Source organism: Pholis gunnellus, assembly GCF_910591455.1.
Source record: "Pholis gunnellus genome assembly, chromosome: 5".
Lineage (NCBI taxonomy): Eukaryota > Metazoa > Chordata > Actinopteri > Perciformes > Pholidae > Pholis > Pholis gunnellus.
Window position 1 is genome coordinate 20,020,009 of NC_136531.1, and position 17,995 is coordinate 20,038,003.

The 17,995-nt window shown below is 39.1% G+C and overlaps 1 protein-coding gene across 1 annotated transcript; it reads left to right on the top strand.

Annotated features, from left to right (window-relative positions):
- Positions 1 to 9,670: 9,670 nt before the first annotated feature.
- LOC306696556 (ecto-ADP-ribosyltransferase 4-like) lies at positions 9,671 to 11,243 on the top strand. The gene is made up of 3 exons (XM_079160210.1): positions 9,671 to 9,699; positions 9,804 to 9,915; positions 10,298 to 11,243. Exons 2-3 carry the CDS (start codon positions 9,827 to 9,829, stop codon positions 11,085 to 11,087), a joined length of 879 nt encoding a protein of 292 aa, XP_079016336.1. The 5' UTR covers positions 9,671 to 9,699; positions 9,804 to 9,826; the 3' UTR covers positions 11,088 to 11,243.
- Positions 11,244 to 17,995: the final 6,752 nt, after the last annotated feature.

Genomic DNA, 17,995 nt, shown 5'->3' on the forward strand with positions numbered 1-17,995 from the left:
TGAATCACTTCTCTGTGCCCGCTTCACGCTCAGTGGGAAATATTGCATCTCATCATCGTGGTTAGCGAGACCAAACAATTTAGAAACACATTTCTCAAGTCAAACACTATAGAAATGATCCCTGAAAGTATAGTCTTAACAATCTTACGGGTGAAAACAGTAAGTCATTCACAGGACAATAATTCCCTCTGAGGGTTCCTCTCTGCCATCAACAAGCTCCTCCTCGTCTTGCATCTCATCCAGTCATGTGTGTTTATGTAAATTACACAATATTTCACAGCCAATCTCTGACTCTGACAGCTAATTTCTGACTCTGACTCAAACATCTATTGGCGAAACAATCGTGTTTTTTTTAAATTTACAAATTTCGAAAACCACTCTGTCCATATTCCCCACCTCTTAACTCCACAAGAGAGTAAAGAACGGTCATCAATGGCAGAAAGTGTGTGAACTGAACCACTTCTCTGTGCCCGCTTCATGCTCAGTGGGAAATATTGCATCTCATCATCGTGGTTAGCGAGACCAAACAATTTAGAAACACATTTCTCAAGTCAAACACTATAGAAATGATCCCTGAAAGTATAGTCTTAACAATCTTACGGGTGAAAACAGTAAGTCATTCACAGGACAATAATTCCCTCTGAGGGTTCCTCTCTGCCATCAACAAGCTCCTCCTCGTCTTGCATCTCATCCAGTCATGTGTGTTTATGTAAATTACACAATATTTCACAGCTAATCTCTGACCCTGACAGCTAATTTCTGACTCTGACTCAAACATCTATTGGCGAAACAATCGTGTTTTTTTTAAATTTACAAATTTTGAAAACCACTCTGTCCATATTCCCCACCTCTTAACTCCACAAGAGAGTAAAGAACGGTCATCAATGGCAGAAAGTGTGTGAACTGAATCACTTCTCTGTGCCCGCTTCACGCTCAGTGGGAAATATTGCATCTCATCATCGTGGTTAGCGAGACCAAACAATTTAGAAACACATTTCTCAAGTCAAACACTATAGAAATGATCCCTGAAAGTATAGTCTTAACAATCTTACGGGTGAAAACAGTAAGTCATTCACAGGACAATAATTCCCTCTGAGGGTTCCTCTCTGCCATCAACAAGCTCCTCCTCGTCTTGCATCTCATCCAGTCATGTGTGTTTATGTAAATTACACAATATTTCACAGCTAATCTCTGACTCTGACAGCTAATTTCTGACTCTGACTCAAACATCTATTGGCGAAACAATCGTGTTTTTTTAAAATTTACAAATTTTGAAAACCACTCTGTCCATATTCCCCACCTCTTAACTCCATAAGAGAGTAAAGAACGGTCATCAATGGCAGAAAGTGTGTGAACTGAATCACTTCTCTGTGCCCGCTTCACGCTCAGTGGGAAATATTGCATCTCATCATCGTGGTTAGCGAGACCAAACAATTTAGAAACACATTTCTCAAGTCAAACACTATAGAAATGATCCCTGAAAGTATAGTCTTAACAATCTTACGGGTGAAAACAGTAAGTCATTCACAGGACAATAATTCCCTCTGAGGGTTCCTCTCTGCCATCAACAAGCTCCTCCTCGTCTTGCATCTCATCCAGTCATGTGTGTTTATGTAAATTACACAATATTTCACAGCTAATCTCTGACTCTGACAGCTAATTTCTGACTCTGACTCAAACATCTATTGGCGAAACAATCGTGTTTTTTTTAAATGTACAAATTCTGAAAACCACTCTGTCCATATTCCCCACCTCTTAACTCCACAAGAGAGTAAAGAACGGTCATCAATGGCAGAAAGTGTGTGAACTGAATCACTTCTCTGTGCCCGCTTCACGCTCAGTGGGAAATATTGCATCTCATCATCGTGGTTAGCGAGACCAAACAATTTAGAAACACATTTCTCAAGTCAAACACTATAGAAATGATCCCTGAAAGTATAGTCTCAACAATCTTACGGGTGAAAACAGTAAGTCATTCACAGGACAATAATTCCCTCTGAGGGTTCCTCTCTGCCATCAACAAGCTCCTCCTCGTCTTGCATCCCATCCAGTCATGTGTGTTTATGTAAATTACACAATATTTCACAGCTAATCTCTGACTCTGACAGCTAATTTCTGACTCTGACTCAAACATCTATTGGCGAAACAATCGTGTTTTTTTTAAATTTACAAATTTCGAAAACCACTCTGTCCATATTCCCCACCTCTTAACTCCACAAGAGAGTAAAGAACGGTCATCAATGGCAGAAAGTGTGTGAACTGAATCACTTCTCTGTGCCCGCTTCACGCTCAGTGGGAAATATTGCATCTCATCATCGTGGTTAGCGAGACCAAACAATTTAGAAACACATTTCTCAAGTCAAACACTATAGAAATGATCCCTGAAAGTATAGTCTTAACAATCTTACGGGTGAAAACAGTAAGTCATTCACAGGACAATAATTCCCTCTGAGGGTTCCTCTCTGCCATCAACAAGCTCCTCCTCGTCTTGCATCTCATCCAGTCATGTGTGTTTATGTCAATTACACAATATTTCACAGCTAATCTCTGACTCTGACAGCTAATTTCTGACTCTGACTCAAACATCTATTGGCGAAACAATCGTGTTTTTTTTAAATTTACAAATTTTGAAAACCACTCTGTCCATATTCCCCACCTCTTAACTCCACAAGAGAGTAAAGAACGGTCATCAATGGCAGAAAGTGTGTGAACTGAATCACTTCTCTGTGCCCGCTTCACGCTCAGTGGGAAATATTGCATCTCATCATCGTGGTTAGCGAGACCAAACAATTTAGAAACACATTTCTCAAGTCAAACACTATAGAAATGATCCCTGAAAGTATAGTCTTAACAATCTTACGGGTGAAAACAGTAAGTCATTCACAGGACAATAATTCCCTCTGAGGGTTCCTCTCTGCCATCAACAAGCTCCTCCTCGTCTTGCATCTCATCCAGTCATGTGTGTTTATGTAAATTACACAATATTTCACAGCTAAGGTGATACAAAGAGATATCAGATACCATAAAAAAAAACATAAAGGTCCATGGTAACAATGTGAGAAAATACAAGTTACAACCGACTGCATTAAATACAGGTTCCAAAAAATAGAAACACACAAGGCTAATTTCACCCTTTAATAGGAAGCAGTCTCACAGGCCATATAAATGTTGATCCCATTCGAAGCATGCCAACTCCACTTTTGTTTAGAGCTCCGCTGTATGTTAACATGTATTGGTGAAACAACCGCGTTCTTTTGACATTTACTTATTCTGAAAACCACTCTGTCCATATTCTCCACCTCATAACTCCTCTTAACTCCACAAGGGAGTAAAGAACTGTCATCAATGGCAGAAAGTGTGTGAACTGAATCACTTCTCTGTGCCCGCTTCACGCTCAGTGGGAAATATTGCATCTCATCATCGTGGTTAGCGAGACAAAACAATTTAGAAACACATTTCCCAAGTCAAACACTATAGAAATGATCCCTGAAAGTATAGTCTTAACAATCTTATGGCTGAAAACAGTAAGTCATTCACAGGACAATAATTCCCTCTGAGGGTTCCTCTCTGCCATCAACAAGCTCCTCCTCGTCTTGCATCTCATCCAGTCATGTGTGTTTATGTAAATTACACAATATTTCACAGCTAATCTCTGCATGACTCTGACAGCACAGCGGTGATACAAAGAGATGTCAGATACAATAAAAAAAAGACATAAAGGTCTATGGTAACAAAGTGAGAAAATAAAAGTTACAACTGACTGCATTTAATAAAGGTTCCAAAAAATAGAAACACACAAGGCTAATTTCACCCTTTAACAGGAAGCAGTCTCACAGGCCATATAAATGTTCATCCCATTCGAAGCATGCCAACTCCACTTTTGTTTCAGAAAGCACAGCGGTGATACAAAGAGATCACAGTTCCGTTTTTCTCATACTGCACGCTCACTAAGATAGCAAGCCTGCAGTTTAAGTACTTCAGAGATCCTACAGCATCGTCCTCCTTTACTGGGACCCCAAAAAGAGGAATTTTAGAAAGCTTTCAATTAAAAATGAATATTTGTACTAAGATGAGAGTCCACAATACCTTTTACATTTTAAATATTAAGCAGAACATCCTTTGTCGCAAAATATTATGGACCAAGTCAAAGAAAAGCCACATTACAGTATGTCTAAAAAGTTTAAGTATTGTATATTGAAAAAAGTCATATAAAGTATGTCCAAAATGTTTTTGCCAAATCCATGCAGTGTAGCTAAATTACAGCTAGCTGGCTAACCTTAGCTTGCTTGCTCGCTAACATTGTAGCTAGCAAAATATGAATTACTTCACAAGCTAAAAATGTCATAGTTTAGCTTTAGCATGTCGAATAAAGTAATAAATAAGTCACAGTATAGCATATTGAATAAAGTCATAGTAGGCCTATATTATGTCAAAAAAGTCATAGTAGTAAAATGTAAATTGGGTAATCTTTTCTTCCAATCAGAGCGGTGAAACGTGCCACGCAAACAAAAAATAATTAATAGAAAGACTTATTATTATTATTTGTCTTAACAACTATTAACCACCAAATACTTCAGTTCAAAACAGTTTTAAGGTCTTAAATCCATCAACTGACTAATTCCCAAACTCAGGAGCAGGTGAGATTGGATGTTGCTATAGTTACCATCAAGTACACGGGATGCAATATATTAGCATTTGAATATGAATTTGCAAACATAGACAGCTTAACTTAAAAGGAGAATTTGTTGAGTTACTTGCAACAGCTTAAACTTTTGTTCTGACTTGTGACTCTGCAAAGCAATAGACACATTTTATTTGTAATATACAGTGTTATTTCATTACTGCTAACTGGTCATAATGTGTGGAGTTTTGTGAAAACTGTGCCATGGAAAACATAGTGAACGCTGGACTAGCAAATAGTGAATCCCTAAAAGAAGACATTATCTGCCCTTGAGAATAGAATAGAATGCTGGATGGAACACAGACTGTTCTCTGACTCGAATAAATTAGAATGTTGACGTGTCATCTTATGTATGAAGCCAGGCGCTTATGCAAATTAAACTCAGTATCTTCCAAAACTTTACAGAGGACAGCCGGACAGCTCTGAGGCTCTGAGGCTCTGAGGTAGGCCGTGGGAAAACAACTGCTCATAATTTATAGTACAGTTTTATTTTATTTGACTGTGGTCAGGCTTCCTGGGGGGCTCCCTGTTGACGTGAAGGTCTATCATCCGGCTCGTTGGCTGAGGCTTTTCAACCTATTACAGTCGGGTGTTGCCCTTTCATGTAAGCAGATTCATGCTCACTGTGTTGAGCTGTTTGGAGAGTGTCCTGCAGTATATGTTAACAACTACATTCTGGTTAGTAGCCCATGGCTTCTCGGAACCAAAGGTGAGGGTGAGCGTTCGAACTGTGGGGAAGACTCAGTAGCGCTCTGCCAACTGCAGTTGTAGAAATGTTGTATAGTATGGAAAAAAAACAACTCCACAGAGGACAGCTGGACAGCTCTGAGGTAGGCCGCAGCATATTTTCAGAACTGCCCCCAGGTAGTAGCTGGCTTCTCGGAGCCATGCTGACGGTGAGTGTTTGAACTGTGGGGAAGACTCAGTCGCGCTCTTGAGTCCTGCCAGTGATAGGTCACTGTGTGGCTTAGTTCGCTGTGTGGGGCAAGCCGCAGGCTGCCGTCAGCAGAGTGTAAAGATGGTCGGCCAGTTTTCAGTGCTACCTGGGGGCAGGAAGTCTTTGTGCCAGTCTGCCTCAGAGCTCACTTCAAGCTTCCCGTGGGTCTGATGTAGGATGCTGTGGTAAGATACTTGCACCAAACTCCTGTCGTGCTACTACTTTTTGTTATTTGGCTCAGGATGCCTTGATTTTTGTACAATTACACTTGTTTTAACTTATATTCAGGAGGTTTTCATGTCACATAAACATGAGCAGCCTCCCCTCTCCAACCCAAACACATTAACCAATGTACCTGTAATGTTACCTCAACAATTATGGATATAATAGAATAAAAATAAATACAATGAAATAAATGAACTCCAATATGTTGATACTCTTTGAAAAAAAACAGCTTTTTGTGTGCTGCCAACCTAAAGTCCTCATGTGAAGTCATTCGATCAGAGGAAACGCTTCGTCAGGCTTCACGTGACGAGTATGTTGTTTGAAATTCTGCCTCAAGTTAGTGTGTGTGTGTGTGTGTGTGCCTGTGTGTGTGTGTGTGTGTGTGCTCCTAGGCACTAATGACTGTTTAGTTAATGAGCCATCAGAAACTTGTGAAACGAATGAATTCATACAGTACTTTTCCTCTGCTGTTGTCTCTCTCAAGTGTTTTGACTTTATGAAGTCTTCTAGCTGAATGTGGTTCAAGAACATTCTCCGTATGACATTACATTTAACATGCTCGCGCTGACAATATCCGTGGTCAAAAGTCAGCTTCTTTCAGCCAAGACTCTCAGCTAAAGTCAAAGCCTTTCTCTCCTCAAAAGACCTGAAGAGAATTATTCATGCTTTCATCACCTCCAGGCTGGACTACTGTAATTCTTTATATGCTGGAATAGGCAAAAAACGTCTATCACGCCCTCAGTTGGTGCAGAACTCTGCAGCGAGACTTCTAACTGGTGCACGCAGGCGTGAACACATTTAACCGATTTTAAAAACCCTTCATTGGCTACCTGTAGAGTACAGAATTAATTTTAAAATGTTATTTGTTTTTTAATTGTTTAAATGGCGCCGCCCCAGTCTATCTGTCTGACCTGCTGCAGCCATATACCCCACCTCGCTCACTAAGATCTCTCGGCCAACAGCTTTTAGTTGTTCCGAAAAAAAAAATGACTTCTCTGTTGCTGCCCCTAAGCTCTGGAACAACCTTCCCCTTCACGTTAGGTTGTCATCCACCTTACCGATGTTTAAAAGTCGTTTAAAAACCTATTTATTTTCCCTGGCCTGTCACCTTTGATTTTAACATGGCACTTTTGTGTGATTTGCGTCAGTTAGTCTTGATTTTAGTGTTACTTACTGTTATTAATCCAGTCTTTGTCTGTACGGCTGTGTATCTACTGTATGTGCAGCACTTTGGGCAACTTTTGTTGTATTTTAAAATGTGCTATACCAATACATTTTGATTGATTGATTGAATATAACGAGTGAGCGAACAAAACAAAACCTTGTCTTTGATCACCGCAAATGTGCAGGCTCGCTGGCCAAAATGGTTACATGTTTTCATCCAGGACACCACAAATCACAAGCTGGTTATCATTACATGAGTAGATGTGAGGATGCAGCAGTTCGGGATGTGAGTTCAACAGCACCATACTAAAGTGTATCTGTTTTTTGGCATCGGGTAAACAAATATTTCTTGGTTGTTTTGGATGCAGAAACAATCTTCAGGACCATCCGGGTAACTGGATAACCTACATTACCATTACATTACTGTTTTGTGTTGCCACTATTAAGTCTACTAAGAGACACTATCACATTCCAGCTCAAATGTAATGTCTGTAAATGTGGTTGCCACTCGCAGCACAGTAGATAGAAGAACATTTTCCACAAGATTGGCTACATTATTGATTTTGATGGCTACAATTGAAATACAGCAGATAACTATTATGTTATAGTCAATGTTGGACATTAGGGCCTACCCATATTTCTTCAGATTACAGCGGACTTCAGGGGTCTTGCACGCACGTTGGTTACTTACCACATCGGACTGAAAGACGCTAAAATTCTCTTTAGAGCTGAGGGGAAATGAAGAGTTGAGTCATTCACTTTACATGAAACTCACGGAGATGACTATATCTTCTAAAATAGCATGCTAATTGACAGCTCTATTCCTTTGCTTTGAACCACTCACAAAAGAAGAACAAAACTATTAAAACATTTTTTTTTTTACGTTGATTCAACCCTGTGGCCTAGTAGTCCAAGGCACACACCATGTAATCACAACATCTCTGGTCCAGTTCTAAACTTGAACCATTGTTGCATGTCTTCCCTCTCCCCCTCTTTTGTATGTCTCTACTGCTAACTATCAAATAAAGCCAAAAGGGTAACCAAAAGAAGCTATATATAGCTATATATATATATATATATTTGACCTGTGCTACTTTCTTGCAGTCAACACATCCCCTGTGGCGCCATAAGATCATAACTGTAATCATATTTTCATTTCAAGAAGCAGATATCGTGGGGAAAACCAATGATTTATTGGTTGACATTGAATATTTTGCCGATACATTCAATATGAACCTCTCTGAATTTACAGTGATGAGTTTTCAGATACACACAATATGAATGTTTCTTTGATGAATAGATTTCTTTTTGTAAAGGCAGGGTCTTTGCATACCTCCTTGCACAAGCACTTATACAAAGCTGTGTGAGTCCACACATTTCACACGTGGTTTTGCAGCTTGCGGCCTCTAACAGGAAATGAAGGTGAACAAGAAAAATGAGACATACAATGTGACAGCCACAGAGTTTGATTCTCACACTCAGGCTCAACGGTGGCTGTTGTACAAACCTTTACTGTGGAGTTAGTTATGGGGCTCAAAACTGCCCCACCATTTGACAATGACTTGCTTACTTGCATATTGAGTCACGTATAAGAGGTTGAGAGGCCAGTAATGTCACCGGTCAAATTCAGGGTAAACTATCATCCAAAAGGGAAAACAATTCTTCCATTTTCTCTACTTTACATGTCCAATAGTTTTATCTGTGTAGAATAACTTTCCAATCCTTTGCCTGTGTTTCCATGTGTTCTCATAGTGCATAGAATAAATGAACATGGGATGAATTTTGAAGAAATTTGCAAGAGCACTGGTCAAATTAAGACAAACTGATGATCACATTATTGCAATTAACTCTAAAAGCAGGTCATTAAAACCAACCTAGACTATGTAAAAATGTAGTGAGAATTGTAATGTGTAATTTAGATTGTAACAATAACCTAAATTGCAGAGTTGTGACAATTGGTACAAGTGGGGTCTAAATAATAACTATGACATATTTCAGCTTTTTGACTATTTATTTTAGCTAATACTATATTACAAAACAATTCACTCAATTCTGTTGCTTTGGCATTTAAAATGCTGAATCCCTCTAAATCCAGATACTTAATATCTTGCAGGAAGTGAAATTTAGAGTTTGTCCAGGTTGCGATGAATTGAAAGATTGTTCCCTTTTGCACCTTTATTTCAGGGTCTGACTATGGCTTGCTTTGAAAACATAAAAGTATACTACTGTATAGTCCTACTTGCAACTGACATTTAAATTGAGATGGATTACATCCCGTGTCTTTGACTCGGAGTATATTGCCGTGACTGATCTACTGTGCAAACTACCGGCAGTTGCACCTTGTAACCATAGATGGTCAAGAAATCATAGTTGAAGCTTCAAGTCTAAAACACATCAGTTAGTGAGTCCACTTGAGCTGACAATGACACCATGAGCGTGCCATTTGTCTGGTAAAAGTAAACCGCTCACACGTCCATTTAATCATGGCAAGTGTGAAAGTGTATATGTGCAAATTGTGTATCTTAGTACGTCTGTGTGTTTGTGTGTGTGTGTGTGTGTGTGTGTGTGGGGGGGTGTGTGTCTCTCAGGATGTGGTATGTGGTGACCTGTCTGGAACCTTTATATACAACTCTTCACTCACAACTCTTTGTCTGGTCAAAACCTTTCATCTGAAAGGCGCTGCTGAAGACTGGTGAGTTATTTCACATTAAGTTTGAACGTTTTATTTAGAATATATCAAGCCAATTTTTTAATTATCATTGTTCATGTCTTCTGTGTATGTGTGTGTAAATTCAGAGGCTGCTTGCCTACCCGCAGTGATGAGAGGTAACATGCTGATCTTTGCTCCACTGTGTTTGCTCCTTTGCTGGATGCTGCCTGTATGCTCCATGAAGGTGAGCGGTACATTGCACCCACTTATATCGAAACTATGCGATTGAATTCTTAAAACTTGACAAACGTTAACACAGTGCGCTCACATGCGCATGTCGCTCAAAGTACAACGCTCGAAGCTCAAGCACATAACCTGCAGGAAGTAATCTGGCGTGCCCCCGAGGCCCCAAAGCAGTGTCTTCAGTATTCAGAAGTAGCAGAATGATCTTCAGGGCACATGAAATGCACATGCTGTGGAAACTAAATTTCACCTTTGGGGATAACAAAAATCTGTCTGTCCATGTAGTTCTTCTATATCTCGGCTTTCTTCGCAGACACTCATGTACAGTGGTACAACCTGCATCTAATTCTTGAAGTTTCCTGTCATTTTGTTCATCCCCCCCCCCCCTCTAGATCAGTTTTATCGTCGATCTACCAAAGGCAAACCTGGGCATCCAAATGAACATGGTTGAAACGGCTGTTGATGATATGTACTTTGGCTGCAACGAAACAATGACAAAAATGATCAAGGACAAATACTTTGAAAAAGAGAACACTAAAGAATTTGCGAATGTCTGGAAAAAAGCCCAAGGTATTGCCAAGAAGAGACTCGAAAAGAGAGATAAAGGGGATGAGGCTCTAACTAAAGATCACATGCAAGCAATCTGTGTTTATACATCTGAATATCGAAAGTTTTATAGGAAGTTCAATGATGAAATCCAGAAGGGCATGAGCACATATGGAACTTCCTTCCCATATCACTCCTTACATTTCTGGCTGACATCCGCTGTACAGATCCTCAATAATAATAAAAACTGTCACATTTCTTACCGTAGAACCAAGTTGGAGTTTAGTGGCAAAGTCAATCAAATAATGCGGTTTGGTGTCTTTGCCTCCAGCTCTTACAAAACAACACTGGACCACTTTGGTAAAAAGACCTGCTTTAAAATTACAACCTGTTCAGGTGCTTTCCTGAAACATTATTCCTATGCTGGAGAAAAAGAGCAAGAGGTGCTCATCCCTCCCTATGAGAAGTTCAAGATAATTAAGAAAACGAAGGGTCTATATGTTGAAGGTCTATTTGACTGTGAGGTTGTCTATATCCTGGAGAGCGCAGGCATTCACAGCAATCTGAACTGCAACGCCGCCTACGGGAGACCTATGGTTGATCAACTGGTTGAGCGGAGTGAAACCATTTTAGTCTGGTAATGCAAACTGCATGTGATGCTTCTTAAATCCAACCTCATTACCACACGTCTATGCAATTTCTTTAACCCTTGGTTGTTGTTGTTTTTTGCTTTTGCAGGCATGCGTTTATAAATCCAAAATGCTGTACAACAAAATGTGTAACAACTCTCACCAATCTATCTGTGCCATTATTTGCATCTCTATATGTTACAAATATATTATTGTGTGAATGTTTTCTTTATGATATCAATAAAAATTTGCAAAAATGGGGATTTGCTTTTGTTTTGTTTTCTAGGTTGATCTGTAGTAATTGAATCTACCAACAAAGAGGTCAACTGCTGTCTAAAAGGCCTCCGTGTAAAATTCTGGATCAACGTAAAATATTTACAACCCCTAAAATAAGTCTAGGATTATAAAAACCCTCCTGCTAGATTGAAAAGAGACACTGTAGACAGCAACGTATGCAATTACAGAATGTACCAACACAGCAACACAGAAAAGTCATATTTGTAAGAACAAGACTTTTTTTTACTTAAATGACACAAGAAGGAGGAATAACCTAAACCAACAACAAGCCATAGCTTTCATATTATACTGGTTAACCAGTGGCTGCAAAAAGGTCTTTTAATCTTTTAATGTTGGTAAAAAAGCATGACAACCGATAGCAATATATAGTGTAGTTTTAAAAATATGTAGTGGAATAGTGTGGGCGAAAATGCTTTCAGATATATCGTTTGTTACTCTTTCACATAAATCAGACCAACTCATCTAAAAAATATCCTCACCTTTATGCTAAACTGTGTGTATATAAGGCACTACTGAGGAAAACCGTGACCACACAGCTGCTGTCTACCACAGTGTAATTATTGATATGACCACCAGATGATGCCAAAAGAAAGAACTTTGAAATCCTACACAAGGACTTCACTTTAAGCAAATTGGGACTCATATCCAGTTTTGACAATTGACCGTTATTCATAAAGGGAATATGCTGGAGCCACATCCAACAACACATAACACATGTTTAATTTAAGACATTTACTGTACAAAGTAAGCAAGTGCAGAGTTCCTGGGCATTGTTTCAGAGAACTCTGAGTTAGTTAACCCTGAGATGAGGGAAACTCTGGGTTTTCAGAAAGACAGGGAACTTTAACTCTGGGTCTGTTACTGTGGAGCTCCATTGATGATGGCTTCTTTCATTTACCACGCAGGAACCTAACCGAGAGTGAATAAACTCAAGAGTTGATTGAACAAACTCTGATCAGCTGTTCTGGAACCGAAAACTCAGAGTTTTCCCTCCCAGGGTTACTCAACTCAGAGTTCAGGGTTAGGCTCAGAGTTTGTTAAACCTGCTCTCTGAAACAGGGCCCTGCTCAGATCTGTCACGGACAGAACTGAATGACAATAGAAACTAACTGCGTCACAATAACATAAATCTGCACATCACCAGTATAACACCAGCAGTAATGGCAAATACAGCAATACTACAATTAGTGTAATGCTAACAATACACATCACACACCCATCAGAACATACTACAGCATCATACAAAACTAGGCTATCTTGTCTTGTCTCTATCTTGTGTGACCACAAAGGAGGATGCAGAAGGAAGAACGTCATCCGTGTGGTTAGAGTGTGAAAGAGATAGACTACGTGGGAGGTGGTGTGTTGGCAAGATCATTTCCTCTGCTATCCTTTCACATTGATGAGTCCTTTAAATAGATTACAGTAGGCAATAATACATTTAGTTCAGAGTTTCCTCTCTTTGAAAAAAGAAAAGTAAAAAAAAGATATTTGCATAGATTAATGAAAGTTAGTAGCCTTTATTCATTCACTAAAAAGGTCCAAGCAGCTTCCTTAATGCAGTCCTTGCAGCCCTACAATAAATGTTTCATGAGGTTTCTTGAGCATCAAGGACAAACGGCTGCTCTTTCACCATGTTTTTCTTATATTTTAGCAGTAATGGAGGCCTTGAGATAGTGCCGAGTGCATATAAGGAGCACACAAGTTTAAGTTGTGGCTCATTTCAACGGTTCCCAGTGAACATCTTTCCGTTGAAAAGCATAAACAACTTTGTTCACCGGTAAAAAAAAAACTTTAAGAATTGTTTAAAAAGTGAAAGTTCTTTCGCAGGCTTTGAAGATGTTTATTGAATGTTCACATTTAGATCATATTGTACTGGGATTGGGACCTACGGAATTTGCTAACAACAGCATATCCTTTGTGTAACATTTGTAAGACCTAAAAGTAGGACTCCGACACACAACTTGATATTTGAACAACAGTTTATTCACGGTAGAAGGAGCAGGCAGAGAGAGACGGCTGGGTGAGACGGAGATTGACAGGCAGAGAAAGCTTGAGCTGGTATTGGAAGACACTGATGAGGCAGCAAACAAAGTGATGATGAACCTGGGACACAGGGAAACATGAGTTTAGCTGAGCTCAGACAGACGGAGGAAAATCAACCAAACTGGTTTTGTGGTCGTAGCGTTAGTAGCACTTAGGCAAACTCAACAATGTGGCAAAAGACTGGAGGTTAGAGCCGCGGTGGGTATACAGCAGGAGCTTGATGAGAGGATGGGACACAGGTGTGCAGGCTAATAGGCAGCAGGAGAGAGATTGAGTCACACCCAGATAGACACACACACAAACAGAGAAAGGGAAAACAGCAGACACACTAGGAATAAAGGCGAGGCACAGCCGAACCATTACCAAATCCTCATTTTGGAGCACAAGCAAGAGACCACATCCGAATGTGTCACTTGAAAGCCAGTATTGCAAATCCCAATGAAGTAATGTCTGAATGATAACGTTTAATCACCGTCTTCAAATAGTCGGTTCGAAACTTTCAATTTTGAACCAGTTTTGAACGTCTTTTAACGACAACTGTATTTTAATGGCCTTGCAAATGCTTTCTGTAAAAGTAGTAGTACCTATGTTGTCGTACAAACACATCGACAGTTTCCACTTTAAGGACGAAGAAAACCATGTGACACAGGCTACAATTAATTTGTATTTATGGCAACAATTTAAATACACCATGAGCAATGTTCTTTAAATATAATTACAATGAAATAGAAAAATGTATAATTGCTGACTGTGTAAACAATACAAAAATGTCCCTTTACTTCTTTTTAGATTGTTGTCAAAGCCACCCAGGAGCCGATTTCAGATGGTCTGCCATATTTAAGGTGGACACCTGCAAATACAACAAGTATTACAAATAAATACTAGCATCAGGAATGGGTGAATGTCCTTCAACATATATCTTTGAACATAACTGCAATTTCTGTTATTGCAATTTGACGTACACAACTAGGCATGAACATAGAGCAGCCTCTCCATGTCACACAGTATCATACTCTACATTGTTTGTATGTCGCTTTATGCCAAACATCAAGTTAACAAAAAGTATGTGTGAACAGTTGGGTTATAAATCTAGATTTTAAGCTGGCTACAGTTGGTACACCTGTAATACAATGAGGAAGTTGGTTCAAGAGCTGAGCAGCATAGCAGCTAAAAGCTGCTTCACCATGTTCAGTTCTGACAGTAGATATAGAGTAGTGAAGGAATGAGTCCTACAACTTTTGCACTTCCGGTTCCCTCGTCTTGAAGTCAATGGATCTTTGGTTCAATGTCTGTAATAAGGTCTGTGGTTGACACATACTGAGGGGATTTCAACGTTTTGTTCTACAACAGAAATGTCAGTAGAGACAACTCTAATGAATTTTGAAGCTTTTAAGTGTCTGAAAAAGGCGGTTGCTAATAAGTGGCTAAATGTCGCCAACTAGTCCGCCTTCAGAGTCTTGTTGTGTATACTCGAGTTCATGCGACCTCTTCGTAGTTCATTTATAGCCTAATGTTAGTATTTTACTCCTGGCGAGTGCATTCACGCTTGGAATACGCAAGTATTCCAGTTAGGATTCACTCTGTGGGGCTTTTATTTTGAAATGGGGGGGGGGGGGGACAGAAAGATAGAGAGAGACAGAGTGAGTGAGTGAGACAGGCAGGCAGACAGACAGAGAGAAAGACAGACACAGAGAGAGAGAGACAGACAGAGAGAGAGAAAGACAGGCAGACAGACAGGCAGACAGACAGACAGACAGAGAGAGAGAGACAGACAGTGTGTGTAGAGAGACAGACAGAGAGAGCCTGCGTGCGTGTGTGTAACTGGTTGCCATTGTGAGGACGCACCTGGTGTTAGAGGCAGACTGATTAAGAAACGTTACAGTAAACAGTGATTTTGAACAAAACTCCTGCCTCCTTTTAACAAAAAGTAGGAGTCTGAGTGCCAAACTATGGATACCGTGAGAAAGATAAGACTCTGCCGAACGCGCTGATGTGTTTTTTATGTTTGTGGTGTTAAAAATGTGAGCTCCAGAGCAATATACAAAAGTGGTACCGTCTGCTTTCTTTGAGAAATGAGTGGTCAGATTTAACATGGAGTCTAATGGAGCAGAAAGCTGGTTTTCCTGTCAATTAAGGTCTGTAGTGCAAAATGTGTAAATGTGCTGGATTCCGCAGTCATTTCTCTAGACCAGCACATGATTAGCTAACTTTTTTGCAAAAAATAATGCATGAAGAGTGAAAATTGTGGGACTCTGAGCAATTTGTTTGTAGAAATCACAGAATATTTTCCTGCTCCGCTCCACTCTGACAATTATGCCCTCACTCTAGCCTTTAACGAGCTGCGCAATACACACCCATTATAAAATCTGAAATGGACCCAAACTTTTCCTGAAACTTAATCTGTGACTTCATGAAAACTGTGCTAGCTATCAAAATGTCCATTTGGCTCAATAACGTCCAGCGTTTTGTCTACGTTTTAAACTTTAAATCATTTTTCTACGTTAAAGTATGGGTTGTCAATATGGGTCCAAAGTTCAGTGTTTTTTTTGCTCTCTTCACGCCGAAACCCCATTCAAGTCAATGGGGCGATTTTGCTCAGTTTTTCGGGATTTTCGGGAAAACCGCTGGGCGAATCTCTTATAAAAGTCATAGCACACCATTCCCGATCTGCTGGAGCTGCTACAATGTTAGCATAGAATAGCACCGATCGATCCGAGCTCCATTCAGAAAACATGTATTTTAAAAGTGATTTGCTTGTCGTCTTGCAGAGAGAACTAACAAAACATGAATTCAAACTTTTTACAAATCTGCATTATTACGTAGTTATTTCGGCATCCCTTTTTGTCCGTATATTGCAGTTAAATCAAAGCAAAATCTGTTTATTTTGTGTTCATACAGCTGTAGTGAACCAGCCGACGTGTGGTTTGCTAGACAGTGAATACAGCTCGATAAAATCAAAGATTTTCAAATTAACTTTAAAGGATGACATAATGTCAATGATTTTTTTCACATCTTGTTGTGGCCCCAAAATGACTTAATGCAGGTTTAATTAAATGTCTTTTTAGAATGAAAAACCAGCTGTGTACTGGAATAGATGAAAAAATGGCAAAAATAATCACTCCACAAAAGTTCTACTATATCGCACAAATGTGTTGGATTATTTATTCTGTATGTATTGACATCAAAGTATTTAGAGCGAATCATGAGTTGAGCATGGCAATGCAGAGAATACAGGCTGTTATGGAATTCAATGACACTATCCACACTAAATCCAGGTCGACGCTTATCAACTCAGGCCCATAATGGAGGAGGTAAACTGACCTTTAACATATGACAAGCATTGTTAAGATGGTCCCTAAGAATCCTCCATAAATGCCATCAGCGTCACATTACCTGGAGGGTTCAGGTAGAAGGAGGAGTGTATGCTGAGTGTTTATTGTTCTACAACAGCTCTTTATGTTGTGAAATTCTATCCCAGCTATTTCTGAAAATCAGCAGGTCTAATGTGGCTGGTTATCAGCTTAAATCTTCATGGCTTTAAACTGTTATTCAATGACAACTCATATGTGAGAAATTATTTTCTGATATTTTCCTATACTGTAAATTCACACCTGTTTTTGGTTTACGTTTTTCACTTAGCCTATTGTATAAGCTCAATGAAGATCGTTGTGATTGAAAAAAATGTACTCACATCTAGGATTTAGAACTCACATTTAATTTCTAAACGTTTACAGAGCACGGCTGCAACAAACAAGTATATACAATATGTATTATAACACAGTGATTAAATTGTACAATTGCTGATAACACACTACAATTAGGTTTTGAGAGGATTACAATGCATACTATAATATATATATATATATATATATATATATATATTATATATATATATATATATATATTATATGTATGATGGTGCACCTTTATTACGTTCTCATTGCATTCACTTCTCTTAAAAGGTGTTTTCCAGTCTTTAATTCTGGGGGAAAAGTGATATTCTTAATTGATTTAACCTTGGAACAAAATGAAACAGCGTACATTATATGAGCATTAAGAATCACAGCATAATGTTGTCAGTAGTTAAGAATGAGCTCTGCTGTAGCTTCATCAATACAGGATCATTCTGTGTTCTTCACTGCTTGTTCATTTTTTGACTCGTAAATATAAATATCTATTTATGATATGTTTAAATGCCATGACAAGAATAATTATGGGCACTGACTGGTCATGTAGCAAAAGGCAATCAACTATAAAGTCTTACATTTAGCGAGTGAAGGAGTAACTACTGACGCAGCATCATTTCTTGAATCCAGCTGAAGTACCATCCATTGCATCAAGGTAAGTGAGATTAGCAGCACATTACTGTATATCATAGCATTCACGCTAGCGGCTACATCGATACGAAGGCACAGTGTTAAACTTTAATACAAAGCAGAGTTAGTTTCTATAAAGCATGCTAGGCTGCAAGTACAGTTTCATCTTTTGATCCATGTTGAATCATTGAAAATATTCAGTATCAGTTGTTCATGCTACTGTACAACCCAATAAACATTTCTGTATAACTGCAGCTAAGTATG